We start from the raw sequence: 20429 nt of genomic DNA, 5'->3' as shown, positions 1-20429 counted from the left end.
TTTACTTAAAAACCAAAGCATGCATGTGGATACATAAACGTATACAATTATAAATGTCTGAGTATGTACATAATTTGCATCAATTAAACATGCATAATTATTATCACTTGAACTGATTGACTTACTGTATCAACGATTCACATTGAACTAGGAATAAGTCCATTTAGTACCTTTCAGGTTTCTTTCTAATACTGGGTCATTGGCTATTATTAAAAAACTATCTGACCAAGACTCTTCTTACTTTGAGAAAAATGTGATTAAAAAAGAAACAACATTTCCATCTGCCATGCCACCAGAACAACACATTACAATCTCATAGCCCACACGTCAGCAAATTCAAGAATGTTAATTTAATGCATATAATAATCCATGTTTAAAGTGGCACTCTGTGCCCTGGAAATATACTAAGCACATAACATGCATGCTAAGCAACGATAGGTTACCAGCCAATCCTTCACACAATGTACACTGCTACTGACTGGTTCTCAGCTAAATTTCATTTAGCACATACCTTTTTAAAGCAATATTAACTGTTTAATAGCAGCTCTACAAAAAGGGCCCCTGACAATGTATTATATTAGTTATCATGCGAGCGCGAGTGGAACACGGAATAATGTAGTGCGTCTGTGTCCCACATACCACGAGGCCAAAGGCCGAGTGGTATGTGGGACACAGACGCACAACATTTTCCGTGTTCCACGAGCGCGAGCGCGATAACGAATTTATCTTCAAGCAAACTTGACGCGCAGTACAGTTGGAACTAGCACACATTATCTTGGAATAGCGCAATACGCAGAGTGCGGTATGGACCGTGGCCGTGCGGTATGGTTATATGTAGCACGGCTTGTTGCCATGGATCGACCAATCAGGATCGAGGATTCAAGTTTGCTTGAAGATAATTGGTGATATACTGCTTGTATCTAATCATATATTTTGATTGTTTGTTTTGATACAAAAACTGGAGCCAAAATGTCATATTCTACCACTTTCACACTCATTTTCATGAAATTGTTCAAAACGATCAAAACGTGGAAAATGAAAATGACCAGCATAAACCATGGAGGCTAGTAAGAAAAGGGAAAGTTACGGGTTCTTTTAATGAAGGACCTTCACATCTTTCTTAAGAAAAAATCAACATTACAACATTATAAAATACCGAAGCTGAAAAAAAAACTATGGAATGCCATTAAGGCTACAACAGCACTGTCCAATCCTCTCATTAAGAAATTATGTTTACTGAGTATTGAATATGGTTACTTAATATACTTCATACATATTCATGAGCAAGAGCCAAATTCTTACTGGTCCATCATCATCATGTTGACAACTGTTTGTCAACTCCAATACATCGGAAAGCTGATATCAACTATCCACCCTCAGACCATGTTAAATTCATAATAAGTCTCCAAATTTTGCACATAAAATAACTCATGCATAAACTTAAAGCAGTAAAAATCAAATTTAATAAACATTACCATAATACTGTAAATGCAGCAATTTAAGCAAAAACCTCTATTTGAGGAGAGTGAGTAAATGTGAGGTACCATGACAACAATTGAAAATGTAATATTTCTAAACATTCAGCAAATAAGAAAGAAGTGACTAAAAACACAAATTGTCTGTATTCAAAGTGGGATGATTCGATGAAAAGTGTGGCACAACCTGTTATCGTCAAAGGTTTCATCATTTCTTGCTCCAAGAAAAGTCATCAATTTATGCAAATTCTGATTAAGCCATCTTATTTGATTTGATTTTTTTTTTTTTTTACAAATGCTTAGAATGTGCGTTGCCTTAGGCTACAGTGAGCAAAAACTTTTTCTACTTAAGTAGTTTTAAAGACCAGTCTAGGGTTGAGTGGATTTTCAAAGTTCTCAAGTAGAGACTACAGGGTGATGACTTGGCAATCTCCTTCCTCAGTAGCGGAGGGGCCGGTGGTGGTGCGGCCACGTGGACAGGCACGGCAGTATGTGCTGCCCTCTAGTGACTGGTACATGCCACGTGGACACGGGTAGCAATCCTCCAGGTAGTTATACCAGCCTGACTCGCAGGGAACTGAAGAGAGAAGATGAGAAATAATAGCATCATTCTTGTGAGCATTTATAGAAGGGTTCTTGGTATGTTAGGCACAACAGCAGCTCTTACAAGGAAACATTTTTACAATAAACTAATAATCCTTTTCAGAGATTACAATTTTCCCTTGCAGATACTCTTGTAATTTTTTCGATAAGAGCAGACTGAACAAAATTATTTCATTTCCTCACTTATATCAATTGGGAATTTTGATTTTATTACTACTAGTAGGGATTGTAATGGGTTGGCACCTTCACTTCCTAGGATATCGCCGGGGGCCCTTGCCCCCCTACCTGGATAAACCACTTGGAATGGCCAAAGAACAATCTTTTCATTAGTATATCACAGGATCAACACACAAGTACAGGTAAGAAGTAAAATGCGGATGACCAATAACAAAAGGATGACTTTGTTGTAATTCACTTGAAAAGCTTGTGAGCTGTCTTGGGCCTTGTGACTGACTTGTGATGGATTTGTCATGGACTTGTGATGGACTTGTGCTTGACTAGTGATAGACTTGTGATGGACATGTGATGGACTTGTGATGGACTTGTGATAGACTTGTGATGGACTTGTGATGGACTTGTGATGGACTTGTGATGGACTTGTGATGGACATGTGATGGACTTGTGATTGACTTGTGATGGACTTGTGATGGACTTGTGATGGACTTGTGATGGACTTGTGATGCATTATTTGACTACATCACAGCAAAGAGCACATGCGCAGTCATCACTAGGTCACTACAGTTTATGATTCAGTTGTACTGCAGAAGACCGAAGCTCTAACTCTCATAAGGAGTGGAAAATGTAGACATAAAATACCACCAAGGCTACAAAACTAGACAGAGAAACAAGAATGCCACGCCACTTACCGCATCGTACGTCCTCTGCCTCCATGCGCACCGTACCAGGAGGACAGACAGGCATGCCGTAACTCTTGGTCTTCTTCGAGTTGACGTCGTAAACCCGGCTGTCTATGTTGATAGCAAACTGGCCCGTTCTAGACTGATTGATCAGGTGACCGGCAGAGTTACGTAGCATAAAGGTTGCCTCAATGGTACTGTTTTGGTTGAACACTGGGATGGGTTGTAGGGAGAAAACGAGTACAGCGAGTTAAGTCATGACAAGATGAGTATTTTGTCAGTTATTTGGCCCTCCATCCATTTATTTTTGATACTCACACAGGAAATTTGGGGGTACGCCTTCTGAAAGGCGTTACAACAAGACAGCTCAAATCCATTAGGCTGAACTACAACATTTTGTGTTTATGATAACACCCTCAAAACTATCCGGGTAGGTAGGTAGGAAAATATTTTTTGTAACTTTATTGGTGTTTTTCGTTGAGTCTTTTTTTTGGTTTATATTATGGTACTTTTAACAGTATTTTGTTTAACCTCTTGAACTGTTTTATTCATCAAAGCACACACAAAGACCTTGCACGGGGAAGACATTTTTATGTTCAAAATAAACTTATTTTAAATTTTTGGCCAAATATGGCAATAAAAAGTGTGAGGTCAGAAATTTTGCCTAAAAAATCCAGGTAAGTCGGGTTACCGTTAACAAACTTTGAGGGGGGGGGGGGGCCCTTAGAGCCAGTCAAATCTTATGGATTATTCTTAAAAGCCTTCTTTTCTCATCACAACATGAATTTTGAAGATAGAGGCACACTTATCAACACATACATTAGCAGGTCGCAGAACATGCAACAAAAAAATACGGAATGCAATACGTGAAATGTACATGTCTTTGCACAGTAAGCAATTGTCTTCACGACCAAGGGAGCTCCAAAGCGTGGGCCCCGGTGCATCACACACTAGTTCACAAGCGAATTGCAACGAGAATGCAAAACTAATTGTTGTGTGAATGCTCCCAAAACCTGCAAACAAACTACGTCTCCCTTTTTAACCGTTGCATGGAGTAAATACCGCATCTGTGCTACCGTTAAGATTCATTCAGTGAAACCAGATCACTTTTTTTTAAATAGCCATATTTTCATTGTGATGTACCAATGGCATCACCATCATTTAATTATCACTCACCTTGTTCATTGGTCATGTTCTGTTGGTCAGGGATGTCCAGATCACGCTCCAGCCTAATGGCAAAGTTGACCGCTTTGACTGACCGACGCCGGCGTCTGCGTGCATCTGCCCCGGGCATCTGTGGACTGCACCCAATGACCTGAGGACAACGGGTCAAAAGTATGTTGTTTCTTTTCATTAGAACAATGTAAGAGGTCAAGTTAAAATTCCATTTTGAACAAATGTCGTCATTTGGGGGGGGGGGCTGATGTCTCATAAGTATGAAACTTTTGTATAGCTAGAAAAAGATCCATAAAAAAACAAAATCTATATTTCAGGGAGTAACTTGAAAATAGCATAGACAGTACATCACAGCTACACTATAAAGTGAAAAAAATGTTAAAGGTGTGAATCGAAAACAAACGTGAAAAATCCCTGTGTAATTGAGAACAGGAGTCAAGGATGTCCTCGATTAGCACACGTGTACAAAACCAATGAGAGCCAGTCCCAGTATGAACAAAAGATCGATGATGCATCTAGCTCATCAGACATGTAGTCCCTTACTGAATTGAAAAAGTTCCATTTACCTGGGCCTGTTTGACAGCGCATGACTTCTTCTGCACACAACTGACCATCTGCAAGTTGGAGGTGAGAGCATCGTTCACTTTCTGATGGACCAAGTTGTCGCTTGTGACGTTGACCCCATCACAGGTCAGGTCATCGGAGTATGCCATTTGCATCTCCATGGCAACCTTACATGGCGGCTTGTACTCTACAATAGACATGCAATGCATGCTGTGTGGGTTTTATCAAGACAGCAGCAGCCAAACTAATTTTTCCCAAAGAAAGTGTCTGTCTAAATATATTTGTTTTAATAACAACAAAACCACAAAGTAAATTTTGAAAAAATGTTTAATTGTGCAGATACTCCTAATCCTTGGCCATAACCCCATGAGTTTCATTTCATTTTCCTCATACCTCACTGCACAATGGTCAATTGATCACAACATTTTTGGACACTGTGACCAATTTTGCTTGCCTTAATCAATGTCAGTGCTGTGTTTTGTAAGCTGTGCAAAATCCTTCATGTTGTTAAAAAGGTCTGATGTGGTTAGGGGATTGGAATCATTTGCCCTTGAGCATTAAACTGAGGTCTTGCCATGATGACTGATTCCAATCCCCAACCGCAGCCCTTTTTTCATAACATAAAGGATTTTAAACAGCTTACTTAATTGAGGTTGTGACGCTCGTAGTTCTGAAGGTGTCATAGATTTTCACCTTTTCAGCTGTGTCTACTTTGCCGTAGAAATGCCCTCAATCATCCAGGGTTATCTATGCTAGGATCAGCTTGTTTCTCAAAACTGTTTTGCTGTGAAGTCTTTGTAATGACACATTCCAGTTTCAGTGATCTACTATGATAATAACACTGAGCGAATGATGATAGTTTACTGACTTGTACACTTAGGAAGAGCCAATCCTGGGTTGTCCTCAGTCTCATGGGACCACTTGTAGTCGGTCGAGGGACCACATTGGTAGGAGGGTAGAATGGCCCGACTGAATGCATAGCCTTGCCAGCAGGAGATGGTGCAATTCTGCTCCTCACCAGCAACTTGGCAGTTCAGGTTTCCTCTGAAGGGGCGGGTCACAGACCTGCAGCCTACAGGACCATGGTAGGTGGTGAAAGAATAGAGAGAAGTGCTGTGGCTGAGTGGTTTGCACATCCGCACTAATAGGTCTTGTTCAAATGACGTCAGTTTCTACGGACCACCCACGTGCATCAGCATTTTGCGTGTCAACTTGCATAACGCGCAACGGCTGCGTCGTATTTCGAACACATTTCGAGCAACAAGCCCGCGTGCTTTGAACATTTTTAACACTGCGCAATGCGTGCTTGATTGCGTAAAATACGCAGTTGCAGTTCTCCTACAGAGATGGACGTCATTGAGTGAGCCCTATATGCAGGAGGTCGTGGGTTCGAGTCCCACCCATGCACTTTTGTGATTTTTATCTTGTGGGCTCTCAGACAAGACTAACTATATGGTGCTTATAATTTACATCAAGGGCAAAACTATATTGAAAACTTCCATCTCCCGATGCCAAAAAACATATCTGTCGTACAGGATTTATGAAGTAGGGCAAAGCAGGCTCAAAAAATGTGTTTAATTTACTAGGACAAGATCATGTCTTGCCAGGACTGAATGAAGACACCTACATGGAGACCACCTCCATAGGATGGATAAATACCGTACTTACTTGGGCAAGGTGCCGTATTGCACTGTTTGGTCTCAGTGATTGGACCTGCACAGGTGCTGCCACCATAGGCTGGGCGTGGGTTGGTGCAGGAACGACGATGGGACTGAGTGCCACCTTCACAGGACTGGCTACACTCCTCCCATTCACTCCACTCACTCCAGCCTCCATCAACTATCAATGGAGAAATATATACAGTTTAATGATTGCACCTACACAGGTGCTGCCACCGTAGGCTGGGCGTGGGTTGGTGCAGGAACGGTGACAGGACTGAGTGCCACCTTCACAGGACTGGCTACACTCCTCCCATTCACTCTACTCACTCCAGCCTCCATCAACTGCCAATGGAAAAATATATACAGTTTAATGATTGCACCTACACAGGTGCTGCCACCGTAGGCTGGGCGTGGGTTGGTGCAGGAACGACGATGGGACTGAGTGCCACCTTCACAGGACTGGCTACACTCCTCCCATTCACTCCACTCACTCCAGCCTCCATCAACTGCCAATGGAAAAATATATACAGTTTAATGATTGGACCTACACAGGTGCTACCTCCGTAGGCTGGGCGTGGGTTGGTGCAGGGACAGTGACGGGACTGAGTGCCACCTTCACAGGACTGGCTACACTCCTCCCATTCACTCCACTCACTCCAGCCTCCATCATCTTCTAATGCAAAAAAATGTTAAGTTTTATTATATCAGTTCATTTGGTCTGATTGGGTGCATTGCACAAGCAAATTGAAGCAAATTCCGTTGACGTTTCAATTAGTTGCTGAACCTCAACTGAACTGACAAATATTTCCTAACCTTGCTGAACTGAACCCGACTTTCAGCATTTAGTACAAACCTTTTTCCAGCTCGCACACTTGCCCTGTAAATCCATGCGGGCACTCGCAGCTGAAACTGTCTACTCCATCCACACAGGTTCCCCCGTTGTCACAAGGGCTTGGGCCCGTTCCACAATCGTCAATGTTTGTCTGGCAGCGTTGGCCAGTGAAGCCCGGTGGGCATCGGCAGATATAACGATGGACATCGTCAATGCAGGTACTGCCTGCTGCACAGGGGTTGGAGGCACACTCGTCTACCACTGCAGGAAAAACAAGGAGAAAGTTCAGGTTGAAAGTAGTCTGAATTAAGGCTGGCTACAACTCTGGCAAAGTTAGCAGTGTATGTCAAATTGTGTAACGTCAAATTTGCTTTGCATTCCTATGTGAAGTATGAACTGGCATTTAGTCTTCATGTCTTCTGATTGATCAATGTTAACAAGCTTTAAACCCACTGCATGACAATCTATCAACCAAATGGAATAGTTCAACATTCATTGAAAACAAAACACAGCTCCTAAACTGAGCTCAGGACAGATGAAGCTCTTACTGTCGCACAGTGATGGCGTCTGAATTTGAATTTCGCCCAGGGAGCCCCTGTCGATGAAGTAAGCAGCGGGGATGAGGTTGCCAGGGACAACATAGCCACAAGTCAGAGCATGTTTCAGAATGATTGTTGGTATCAGTGCTGTATCCCACATGTTGACGTTACTCAGGGAACCGGTGAAACTTTCCTGCTGAGTGCCGTCTGTCGATGAATAAAATTACACAAATTGATGTTTCACGGTTCTGCTATAGACCAACCTGGGCATGCTATAGAGTACTGAAGTGAATACATCACGTGCACAATTATGTGTGTAAAAGACATTAGCGCGTGGTTCAGCTCGTGAACCAACACGTGCGCGTACTCCATTCGTTTGCACTTCACTTGCTGGTTCTAAATGACGTCACACTTCGGTACTCTATCTCTCCTATCAAGGAGGTTTCCTTCAATCTGGCGGAATCGTTGTGCTAGCTGTTGCTCAGATAATCTGTTCAGGACCAACAACGAGAGTAAATGGCACCTCACCACTACGTAGCTCTCCCAGCGTAAGTTCCCCTCCACTGTTGATACTGGTATCGGATCTCATCCCAGAGTGTATCAGCACCAGATACCCATCTCGATACATCTTGAGGATGCCTCCATGCTCATCCCAAGTGATTGCCAGATGATGCCAACGATTGTCATCAAACGAGGTGTGGGAGGAAAACTCATACCTAGGCCACAGGGACAAAACGCAAGGCATTAAGATATCTACTTATGATGCATTTTTGCACATTTGTGAGGCGTTCTGGTAAAATGAGACAGAACTGGGCAGAGGTTGAAATGAGGGTTTGCGGGTATTGGGAAAGAGAATAAACTTCACCTGACAATACTGTTTGTTGCACTTCAATTGGACATGCCGTTGAAAATTTATGGCTGTTCGCATTTATTGACATGTCAAAAAAGAAAAACACTACAAAAAAATGCCTTTAAACTTACGATTGCTCGGTAGTTGTGAAACTGAAAGATGTAAAATGTCTTTTCCTTAGCAAAACACTTTTATTCTATGATTGTTTTTCTATTTCTTCGAAAGATGTGTAGTACAAATATCAAAGATTACAAATTGCAATCAACCTGATACTTGAACAAAAACATACATATATTCTTGATGATGCAGTGAAAGTCTCTGTGTTTTTAGTAGTTAATGCCAAGAAAAGGCAGGAAGCACCTACCTACCTTCCACTGCTGTGACCCGGGTTCGAATCCCGCCGTGGGTTTTCCCTAGAATATCATTCTGGGGTTTCCTCACACCACTGAAACTGTCATGTCCTTCCAATATTCTACCCAGGGACGTACCCCACTGGAAATAAGTTTGAAGACTTTCGTGGACCACCCCGGCTGATTGCCAAATAGTCATAAATAAATAAATACAGCTCACCCTTGAATGTAGACATCCAACGACCCAGGATGACTCAAGGCAATCTGTGCATTCTGCAGTGTCTGTCCAGTGCTCTGGGTTGTATAGGTCAGTATAACCCCATCAGATGTGCCGGATCGAATCCACATCATGATGGTGAATGCTCTGAGTGGTTTATCAATGGCTCGATGTATAGTGATGTACTGACTGTGACGACCGCCTCGGAGACTGACATCAAAATCAGACGACTCATCTGTGAACAGAGAGATGTGTTCATGGACCCAGTCATGTCCGTGATAACAAGACTAGGCAAAGCTATAGGTTAACTGGTCTTCGAATGCACACAATTCTAGTCATTTGATGGAGAATGACTGCTCAGTGGAAGCATTGTCATCAGGCATGCAACTGGGAATTTAGAAAAAAAACGAGGAAATGCAAAAACACAGTAGAGGAGCGCTAGTCCCATTGAACAATGCCACAGTTGTATCCTGCTGCAGTTGGTGACTACAGACTCTGAGGCAGTTTGGCCTGGAGATATTTGAGCTGATGGATCTTGCTGCACTGGGCAGGCATGTCATTTTGACAAATGTTGCATTTTGCTGCGTTTAGCAGGACTTGTAACCAAAAATGCCTAGTGGATTAGGGTACAAGTCTTCAAAAGATTTCCAACTTGAAACTGTTTGGAAACCGGAGATTTAACCCTCATTTTGTAGGAGCAGACCATACTTGGTCAATTATTATCCCAACTATCCAAAGTACTTAACAGGGCGTGTTTTTAAGCCAAAACTTTCTTCAAACTCTGAAATCAACAAATCAAATAAGCCAACTTACGATGGCTGCAGTATTCGCCCTGAAATCCTGGTCTGCATTTGCAGTCGTATTGGTTGATGCCATTAATGCACTCAGCTCCATTCTGACAGTGATTACCAATGCATTCATCAATATCCTGATCACATTCAGTGCCGCTGCAAGAACACAACAAGAACACAAATCATGCACATTTGAGCTTTGAACCCATTAGCAGCGATGCTACATTGTATTACATTGTATTTATTTACTGAAAATTCCACAAAACCCATTGAGTACGCAAGTGATTTTGGGTGGTACAGGGAGTATAGTAATAGAAATAGTACAGTAACAGGCTGGGTGGTTCGGGGCAGTACAAGGACAAAGAGAACAAATCTCACCGTAAAGTTATGTGGAAAAAAATTAACATAAGCCAAAAACTTGTGGCAAAAATGCCTTAAACAAAAAGACATATAATTATTAAAAAAAGGTATCCGCAGCGGAATATTTTATTTAGACTAAAAAAAGTATGCAAACAAAAATCATAAATCAGAAAAAAGGCACATTATTGGTGTGGAAAAATGAGAAGATTTCTAATAGATTTGAATATCCATGCGGAAGCAACATGTTGGACTGGTTAGCAGGAATTATAAATTATCGTGTACTAATGTTTGACACTAACCTATAGCCTGGTGGACAGTCACAGGAGTAGGAGTTGAACCCATTGATGCATGTACCATCATGCAGGCAAGGGTTGGGTGTGCAGTTATCAATGGCCACCTCGCATCGCATACCTGTGAAACCTGCAGAAATGGATTCAAACTGACAATCACAACCCTGCAATAGAGTGCATGATGCTCAACCATTGATGGTTGACATGTAGGTTAATACATTTTGCACATTTACAGATGGGTTTACCTGCTTGGCATATGCAGTGGCTTGTGCTGTCTGCACTCGGCAGACAGACTGCGTTGTTCAGACATGGCTCAGCTGAGCAGATGTCTAAAACTGTCTGACAAAACTGTCCTGTGTAGCCTGGAGTACAGCGACAGGAATAACGGTTGGCCTGCATACAAACATCGATGGAAAACATGTCAGTGCTGTGAAATATTTTACTGCTGAAGTTGAAACCAAAGCTCTTTTATGAGGTGAGATGAACACAAAGGCATTTGTGGTGTTTGAAATTTTGAAGGCAAGGAATAAAATCTGAGGCTCGGGTGGGACTTTTGAGAGAGGTTTTGAGAATTAATGGTGCAATACAATACATTGTCAGCAGTAATGGCACTGATTTGAATTTTGCATCTGAATTGTGGGGAAGTGTAGAAGCCAGATACAACATAGGAGTGTGATTTAAGCTCAGTGAGTAATGCAAGTTGGAATGATTAAACCGGATGAAACTCTCACCTGATCAATACAGCTTGCTCCATTCAGACACTGATGGTTGGCGCAGTCATCAATATTAGTCTGGCACTCTGCTCCTTCAAACCCAGCCTGACACTGACACAAAAACCCAGTAGTAGTTGGGGTACATGACCCACCATGCTTGCAAGGATTTGGCTGGCAGTTACCCAAGTCAATTTGGCACAGTGTACCTTTCTTTCCCTTCTTGCAATCGCAGGTGAACATGTTGATTCCATCGATGCAGGTTGCTTGGTTGTGACAAGGATTACTCAGACATTCATTGATGTTGGTCTCACAGTTCTGACCCGTGAAGCCTGGTAAGCATTGACAGGTGTAGGACTGTAGGCCGTCGATGCAATGACCAGAGTTCAGGCATGGGGTATTGGCGCAATCGTCTTCATTAATCTCACACTGCTCACCGATCCATCCATCTACGCAATCACAGATGAAACCATTGACCAGATCCCAGCATGCACCACCGTTGGCACATGGATGAGACTGGCATTCGTTGATCTCTTTGTTACACCTACGGCCAGTGAAACCGACGTTACACACACATTTGAATGAGTTGATGCCATCCACACATCGACCGTTGCCACAAGCTCCGGCCACGCAATCATCCTTGTTGTTTTCACAGTCAGTTCCATAGAAACCATCGGTACAGTCACACCGGTACCCACTGATCTGATCGACGCATGCCCCTCCATTATGGCAGGGATTGGATGCGCATTCATCAATATCGATCTCGCACAGAGTACCAGTGAAACCTTCCAAGCAAAGACAGGTGAACGACTGGATACCATCTACGCAGGGGGCTTCGTTGGCACATGGAGAGTTGGCACAGTCATTGATGTTAATCTCACAATGCTCTCCTGCGGGCAGAAAATTGTGAAACCGGCGACAAGGAGTGCCAAGATTATTCAAGTTGAACACATCATCAAATGGAAGGACAGTAAACATCACTTTCAGTTTAAGCAAATACCATTTTAATATCCGTATCCTCTTTGAGTGCTCCCCATTTGTTTATTGCCAGGTTTGCAGCATTGCTAAATGTTGCTAGCATTGTGACGTGAGCATGATCCCTAGCTACACGGAATATACAGGTTTATGGCTTCTGACTAGCGCCCCTTGAACAAAGACATAGACAAAATGGGGGACCGCCAACATAGGGTTGATAGCTCAGTCGGTAGAGCACCAGAGCGGCAATCCAGTGGTAAAAGGTTCAAAACTTGCTACAGTCAATTTCTGAAAGTGTTCACCTACTCTTTATGCGCAGATCAGCAGAATTTTATTTTATCAAAGTCAAGAACTGTTACAGGTCGTCTTATCTCTGGTACTTACCCACAAATCCTGGCGGACATAGACAGAGTTGGTCCATAGAGGGCGATGCACATACCCCACCATTAAAGCACGTCTCTCCATCATGGCAGGCATCCACCTGGATCTCACAATCTCTGCCTGACAGACCGGCAGGGCAGGTGCAGTAATAATCCTCTCCTTCATCCTCACATGATGCGTTGTGATGACAAGGGTTGGGGTTGCAGAGGTCTGGACGTCCCTCACAGAGCGGTCCTGAAAAACCCCACGGGGAGAGAATTTGTCAACATTGGATGGTAGTTGGCTCCAGGGACACTGTTAAGGTACTTGGAATACTGGTTAGATACTTGGGACACTGGTTAGATACTTGGGACTTTTGACACTGCGTTGCTAAATGGAACAGTTACTGCACCAGCAAGTCTACTGCCTTGAACTCACAAGTCCATCACAAGTCCATCACAAGTCCATTACAAGTCCATTACAAGTCCATCACAAGTCAATCACAAGTCCATCACAAGTCCATCACAAGTCCATCACAAGTCCATCACAAGTCAATCACAAGTCAATCGCATGTCCATCTCAAGTCATCCCGTCCAAAGTCAATTAGCAAGCTTTTCAACTGAATCTGTGCCTTGTTACTTATGACTGGACTTGTGACTGTTTGTCTGATGTACCCAAGTACCTTGTCTACAAGTTAACCATTTTTGAAGCAGTTGATGTGCATTTGTGTAACGTTGTCTCAAAGCTTACATTTACACAGTAAATTGTAACAACTACACTAGCAATCAGACTGAGGATCCATGAAATGGAATCAAAGTTCAAGACTTAATTTTTAACTTTGCTCATCACAGACTGAAAAGAAGGAATGATTCAGAGTTAAAGACACAATGATGACAAGAATACTAACCTTCAAAGCCATCAGTACAGACACAGTCATATCTGTTGACACCATCGATGCAGGTACCACCGTTAGAGCATGGTCCACTAGCACACTCATTCACATTGATCTTACACTCCGGTCCGGTAAATCCTGGCAAGCATTCACACTTGTATCCAGTCTCCTCTGTCAATGTCTCAGTGCAGGTACCGTCATTTTCACATGGATGATAATCACATGGAGTCAAGACCAGTTCACAGTGGCTGCCACCATAGCCGTGGGGACATGCACACTGATATCGATCATCTAAATCTTGGCAGGTTGCACCATTGCTGCAAGGGTTGTTGGCACACATGTCTATGTCAATCTCACAATGATTACCGGAGTAACCTGTGATGCACTGACAGTGATATCCGTTATCAGCATCCACACATGTACCATTACGCTGGCATGGGTTGGATTTACACTCATCTACATTAGTCTCACAGTTATCTCCTATGAAGCCGGCAACACACAGGCATAGATAGTCTCCGTCTACATTAACACATGTTCCATCATGTTGGCAAGGATGCATCAGACATTCATCAATGTCTTTCTCACACCTGACACCAGTGAAACCAACATCACATGCGCAGGTGAATCCACTGGTCTGACTACTACATGTACCATCATTCTCACAAGGATCATTCATGCAGAAATCTATCAGGAGAGAGCAATCATCACCTGCAACAACAAAAAGACAAATGACGAAAGTTTGTATTTAACATCATAGTGGAACCTCACAATGTAAGACGTGACCCGCCCCCCTTTTTTCCCTAAGAACCGCCCCTCATCCCATTACCTTGATATCCAGCAGCACAGGTGCAGCTGAACCCATTGAGTTCATCCACACAGGTAGCTCCATTGAAGCAAGAATCTTGCTGGCAGTCAATCACATCAGTCTCACAGTGTGACAGAGTACAAACATAAGACATGTCCCGCCCCCTTTTTCCATAAGAACCGCCCCTCATCCCATTACCTTGATATCCAGCAGTGCAGGTGCAGTTGAACCCATTGAGTTCATCCACACAGGTAGCTCCATTGAAGCAAGAATCTTGCTGGCAGTCAATCGCATCAGTCTCACAGTGTGACAGAGTACAAACATAAGACGTGTCCCGCCCCCTTTTTTCCCCTAAGAACCGCCCCTCATCCCATTACCTTGATATCCAGCAGCACAGGTGCAGCTGAACCCATTGAGTTCATCCACACAGGTAGCTCCATTGAAGCAAGAATCTTGCTGGCAGTCAATCACATCAGTCTCACAGTGTGACAGAGTACAAATATAAGACGTGTCCCGCCCCCCTTTTTTCCCTAAGAACCGCCCCTCATCCCATTACCTTGATATCCAGCAGCACAGGTGCAGCTGAACCCATTGAGTTCATCCACACAGGTAGCACCATTGAAGCAAGAATCTTGCTGGCAGTCCATCACATCAGTCTCACAGTGTGAGCCGGTCAGACCCGCTGGGCATTCACAGCGGAAGGACTCCAGTTGCTCCACGCAGGTTCCACCGTTCGTACATGACGCAGCAGTGCAGAAAGTTTTTACTGAGGAGGCACAAGAAATGAAACGGATTCACAGTACAGTGCCAAATAGGTGACTTTTAAGTCAACTTCCTATGGGATCCGTGCACAAGTATCTACTCAACAGTAAGAAAGGGAGAGATGGGGGAGACCACTAGGAGGGACATTGGAACGCATTGCCAATGACGCCTGATGTCATGCGAAAACACTATGGCTTTTTGTACATTCCGAATTAAAATGAGTCGCACGTACTTCGCAATATACGCATGCAAGCAGTACACGCACACACTGCGTCCCATTCACTGGGCTCTCAAAAGTGGTCAAAAAGCGCCCTCTCTTGTTCACACATGGAACCCATAGCTCAAGACAAGAGATTCCGATGCCGTCTTCATTTCTGTCTGGTCTATAAGCTCAAGGTAGTCTCCAATAAGCATTTGCACTTACAGCTACACATGCTCAGGTCTGTGGCTCCTTTGACCTGTGTTATATGCCTGGTGGGGCACGAGTGACATGAACTTTGACCTTGCTGGGGCTGGTAACTATGAAGCGGGCACAGGACACACGGCTGGATCCCAAAAGTGGAGAACGACCCAGCAGGACACATGTCTGTGAAAACAAATTATCAAGGGACATAATGTATTATTTCAGCAGAGGACAATCGTAAGTCATAATATCAAGGGTGTTAATCATTAGGTATGCTGAATTTGTAATTCTTCATTTTCAATCACAGCAAGACATGTTTGATTTATTCATTGATGTCAAATACCAGATACTACTGTAACATAGACTCCTATTACACCTGAAAATCAATACTGTTCATCAAAATCACTTGCTTGTAAACTTCCAGGTTCCCCTTAGTGCTCGCATCTCATGATCCAATGAATGACTTTGCATACATCATGCAACCCATACCTGCACAGTCCAGTAAGCTTGTGGATCCAATCCTGGCTGTAGACTGACCAACTGGACATTGCTGACAGGAGACTGATCCAGCCTCAGACTGGTAGGATCCTTTCTCACATTGGAAGCACGGCTCAAGTCCGGTGTTGGAATACTGACCGCTTGGACAGAAGCCTGAATCAGGAGGAAGAAAACATTAGAAGTATAAAAAAACAGAAGTAACATTTGTTGAAATTTTTGGTCTGGGTGATGTTAATTTCAATGGTGTCATTAGATTTACAGACAGTTGCTGAGAGTGCTTTTTACAGTGCAAAATATAAGGGCAATATTCAACACTGCAAATTTATACCACAAACCAAATGCCATTTTGCATTCGGGTGATGTGATGTATGTGAACCCATTTTTTCCAGCTCTGATATATTTCTATGGGATAAAATATGTGAGAGGGGGAAAAAAGAAGAAATTTAAACAAATTTCAGCTGTTCTCAGCAGAAAGTTTCAGTCATTTTGAGTGCTTTCACGGAAAGGCAACTTTACTTACAAAAAGACTCGAATCATCCCACGTCTTGCCCAAAATGTTTATTGATCAGTTTCGTTGACCAACAAGAAGTTACAAAGTTAGCTATCACAATTTATATCTATATCAAACAAAGCTGTTTTGTGCTACAACAGACATCAAATCTGAGTCCTCCACCAGAGAACACTTGGTGCCAAAACTCCGTCAAAATTTTAAAACGTTACAATCACTCCTACAACGGCAACAACATGGGTGAAACTTGAAATTCATTACTTGTGCAGACCAATTCATGGCAAATCTTGCTGAACACCGATCTACTGAGCCCCAGCCTGTGACGTTTTGACCACTCACGGCCGTCACAAGTCTAACATGAGTGCACGTTCACATGAGGCGTGCGGCTATATGAGGCATGCGTCATGGGTGAAACTTGGAAATTCATTAATTGTGCAGACCAGTTCATGGCAAATCTTGCTAAACACTGATTTACTAAGCCCCGCCCATTGACGTTTTGACCAATCACGGCCGTGATTGTTCAAAAGTCTGACATGTGTGTGTATGTGCGCATGAGGCGTGCGGCTGCAACATGCAGTATGACATTGGAGAAGCACAGGTGTTGTCACTCACATGCGCAGTGGGTGGGGTTCAATGGGATCGGTTTATGAGAGTAGACTAAAGCAGTGGCGACTCTTCACAGCTGTTTTTGTACTCACGTAGGCAGTCAGTAAGATTGGTGGAGCCAGCTAGGATGGTGGAGGTTCCTGTGGGACACATCTTGCAGGTGTAATGTGGCTCCTCATCTTCATCTTGATACTGACCGATAGGACAATCCACACAGCTCAGGGTGGCATTGTCAAAGAATTCACCCACTGCACAACTCACTGCAAGGACAGAAATTAGGTGGGGGGAAAAAATGAAAGAAACGGTTCCTTAAAAAAAAAAAAAAATAACCCACAGAATTAAAAAAAAAAGGTAATGGACACCATTTGCAAAAATTGTACCTTTGTACCAAGGAACAACAATACAATCAATCTAAAGCAGGTAGGAATTTCAGCTCTGTAGATAGAATGCTTTAGAGAGAACTGGACAACAATGGTTCTTCATTTTTTCTTGACGCAAAGCATAGACTGCCGTTCAAAGCTCAACGATCGCAACGGCATTGATGTTAATTCCTCACTTCTTGAAAAATGATAGCATTCCAGCTCAATGATTTCACAGGATGGATGATCCTACTATTTACGTGCAGTCAAGTGTCATTTCTGAATGTTTGAAAACAGTGTCCATATTCTTTAATGCTAACAGTTTTAAAAGTTTTAGTTTCTCTTGCTTTTTTGTGACAAATTTTTGTTGTAGTTTAGATGGTAATAAAACGAAAGACATCTACTGAGATAGATTGACATACCACAGATCAAATTAGGTGTAGGCAGGTACCCATGGAGACAGGCTGGACCAGGTTCAGTATAATCAAGCTGAGGTTGGGAACTAATCTCCATGCCAGGCACTGAAAGCCCCAAGTCACCACTGTCAGCCATGACTTGTACGTTGTCTACTATGTCATACAGTGCGTCATAACCGATCCAACTCTCGTCTTCGAATTCGTAATCCGACATGGTTGGATCTTCGGGCAGTTGGTAATTCATGCCGAAGGATACCGTGAAGGTGTGCGACATTGTAGACCGTCGACTGCGTTTGAATGGAATTGGTTTGGGTTTTCGTCTCCGGTCAACCCAGCGATTCGATGGCAGCTTCCCTTTTGCGCGCATGTCGGCCAGCCACTTCTGGGCATGCTCAGTGAGCTCATCCCAACCGAGCTCTGGAGAGCTGGCGTTCAGCTGGTCGAACTCAAATCCAAAGTCCAGTGACGATTCGTGCCAGATGCCGACGTCCCGTCGATAGATCCTGCCTCTAGAGGGAGCACCTCTAGCGGGAGCGCAGGATACCTCTACGTTGCTCACGTCACACTCGGCCACATTCTGGGTGCAAATTGCATCGAAACCACTCTCGCTGGATAGAATCGCGATAAACTGCTGTTTGATCTTAGCTTGTGCGTCAGGAGACGAGCAATCACCACTGAAGTAATGTAGATCAGTCAACACCTTCAACTGTCCGGGCCGTACCCTCCCTATAAAAGCAAAGAAAGCGTTCAATCAGTTTCACAATGATATACCACTCCCATCAATTTCAGTCAAACCGTACTGAGACCCAAGTCTGAACAACTTACGAGCACAGTTGGGGAAAACCCCAGGAGGGGGAGACCACATCCCGTTCAGGCCGCAAGTCAGAAAGGTGCGCGAACTGTCGCGAGGAGTCACGTCGTAATTTGCGTTGCACAACATGGAGCAGTAGCGTCCGTAGGCCCAACTGTCGCACGCCTTGGCGCCATTCCGTGGTGCGGGCAGATCTATGCATGCGTGGGCTGTGAAACATGTAATAAAAGAATTAAAATAATGAGAATTGAAATATGCAATGAAGATTGACATGAATTCAATCATTTACTTGGGAGGCAAGTAAATGAAGACAACGATTGAACTACATGAAAACAATGCTTGAACTAAATCAAACAAAAGCTTGAAGTGCATAAATTGTCGAGGAAGGTTCTCATGAGAGCAGTGTTAGAAATCTAGCAGTTTGGGAGATGACAGAAGAGCAACATGCTTCGCTGAAAATAATTTACAAGCAACAGTAACATGTAGCAATTCGTTTTTGTCTGTATCATGTTGCAAAAGGGGAAGACACTAAAATTGTGCCCTTTTTTTGCAATACATTCATAAGTAAACCAACACAGAAACAGGACTCTCTCAGCTCTGTACCATTTCTGTATGAGCTCTTCAGCTACTCTCACATTGAACGTTTATTCATAAATACCTCAGACAGTTTAGCCATTCCTATTGGTCGAGAGCCTGTCACGTGGCCGGTCTTAAACGGATGATAAAGACATGGCTAGCTGGTCTTAAACACTTACCGAAAATTACCTGATAATTGCTGATAATTACCCTCGCCTCCGGCTCGGGTAATTATCAGCACCCAGACTCTAAGCAGTCTTAAACAGAGTGATTAAAACCTCTCGAGCACACATTTTCCCTTATTCAGAAGCCTGTGAAGCATACAATAAATCTCTCACGTGTGATGGTGACAGTGAATTGGCACATGGTGGTCTTGCCGTTGTCCAGATTAGTTGCGCTGCATTGGATGATGTGAGTGCCCCATTGCATGGACGAACCATTCTGCTGATTGCAACTAATGTCCATTGCATCGCCCGTCAGCTCACAAAACACCGGCTGCAATGAAACAAGATAAAACAACTTTACGCTTCAAACTTCAATACCTTCTACCTTCAATATTTGATCCAAAAAAGCTCATATTAAAGGCATGTGTGATTATGATTTGTATTTATAGTAAAAGAAACCTGGAAAACTATTGTCAAAACGCTCGCTTGGATAAAAGATCCTACTGGTACTAAACACCCCGTGAAATTATTCCCTGTGGCTTTGCTGTCATTAACAAGAAATCTAGAAATGAAGGTGATTTCCAACGATCAGTCAATCGACTGACCTTTGGAAAGAAAGAGTGCTACTGACGACATCTGGTTTCATGATCAAAGGTTGTGCATTATTTTTTCAAAAAGTGTAATATCCACTGAGCTGAAACTTCAACAGGCTAGATTTTGAACATTCTTCTTTAGATTTTGAGTGGTGTTATTATTGGAAATGGAAAAAAAGCATAAAAAGCAAAAGATCATATATGCCGTGAAGAACAATTTGGCAGATATTGAGAGATACATGTACTCTAATCTGCAGTGCATCAGTACACTTAAGGGAAAGCCTAAAAACTAAAAGTTGTTTAGGAAAGAAGAATATGAGGAGCACGAAAAGTATAAAAATATCATGAAGGCCTCAGAAACAAATACGACTTTTCTGGCATGCGAGTGTGAAGTAAAAAACGAGGAAGTCAGCTGATCCGAGGAAA

General features: G+C 43.0%; 1 protein-coding gene across 1 annotated transcript in view; it reads right to left on the bottom strand.

The window, feature by feature from the left end:
- Positions 1 to 1751: 1751 nt before the first annotated feature.
- LOC119727168 (sushi, von Willebrand factor type A, EGF and pentraxin domain-containing protein 1-like) overlaps positions 1752 to 20429 on the bottom strand; it is a 46929-nt gene continuing 28251 nt past the window's right edge. The window contains exons 26-48 of the mRNA XM_038199033.1: positions 19585 to 19741; positions 18685 to 18879; positions 17866 to 18585; positions 17177 to 17344; positions 15962 to 16123; positions 15494 to 15655; positions 14864 to 15073; positions 13518 to 14210; positions 12635 to 12865; positions 11297 to 12165; positions 10811 to 10958; positions 10575 to 10695; positions 9938 to 10071; positions 9128 to 9359; positions 8236 to 8423; positions 7717 to 7914; positions 7190 to 7429; positions 6344 to 6514; positions 5544 to 5747; positions 4678 to 4862; positions 4112 to 4250; positions 2945 to 3148; positions 1752 to 2052 (exon numbers count right to left, since the gene is read on the bottom strand). Of these exons, the coding sequence (XP_038054961.1) occupies positions 1883 to 2052; positions 2945 to 3148; positions 4112 to 4250; positions 4678 to 4862; positions 5544 to 5747; positions 6344 to 6514; positions 7190 to 7429; positions 7717 to 7914; positions 8236 to 8423; positions 9128 to 9359; positions 9938 to 10071; positions 10575 to 10695; positions 10811 to 10958; positions 11297 to 12165; positions 12635 to 12865; positions 13518 to 14210; positions 14864 to 15073; positions 15494 to 15655; positions 15962 to 16123; positions 17177 to 17344; positions 17866 to 18585; positions 18685 to 18879; positions 19585 to 19741 (5901 nt within the window). The 3' untranslated portion in view covers positions 1752 to 1882. The remainder of the gene's footprint in view (positions 2053 to 2944; positions 3149 to 4111; positions 4251 to 4677; positions 4863 to 5543; positions 5748 to 6343; positions 6515 to 7189; positions 7430 to 7716; positions 7915 to 8235; positions 8424 to 9127; positions 9360 to 9937; positions 10072 to 10574; positions 10696 to 10810; positions 10959 to 11296; positions 12166 to 12634; positions 12866 to 13517; positions 14211 to 14863; positions 15074 to 15493; positions 15656 to 15961; positions 16124 to 17176; positions 17345 to 17865; positions 18586 to 18684; positions 18880 to 19584; positions 19742 to 20429) is intronic.

This window comes from Patiria miniata, unplaced genomic scaffold (assembly GCF_015706575.1).
Source record: "Patiria miniata isolate m_02_andy unplaced genomic scaffold, ASM1570657v1 HiC_scaffold_20, whole genome shotgun sequence".
NCBI classification, from domain to species: Eukaryota; Metazoa; Echinodermata; class Asteroidea; order Valvatida; family Asterinidae; genus Patiria; species Patiria miniata.
Note: the sequence above shows the minus strand (reverse complement) of the source record. Positions and strands in the feature narration are given on the sequence as shown.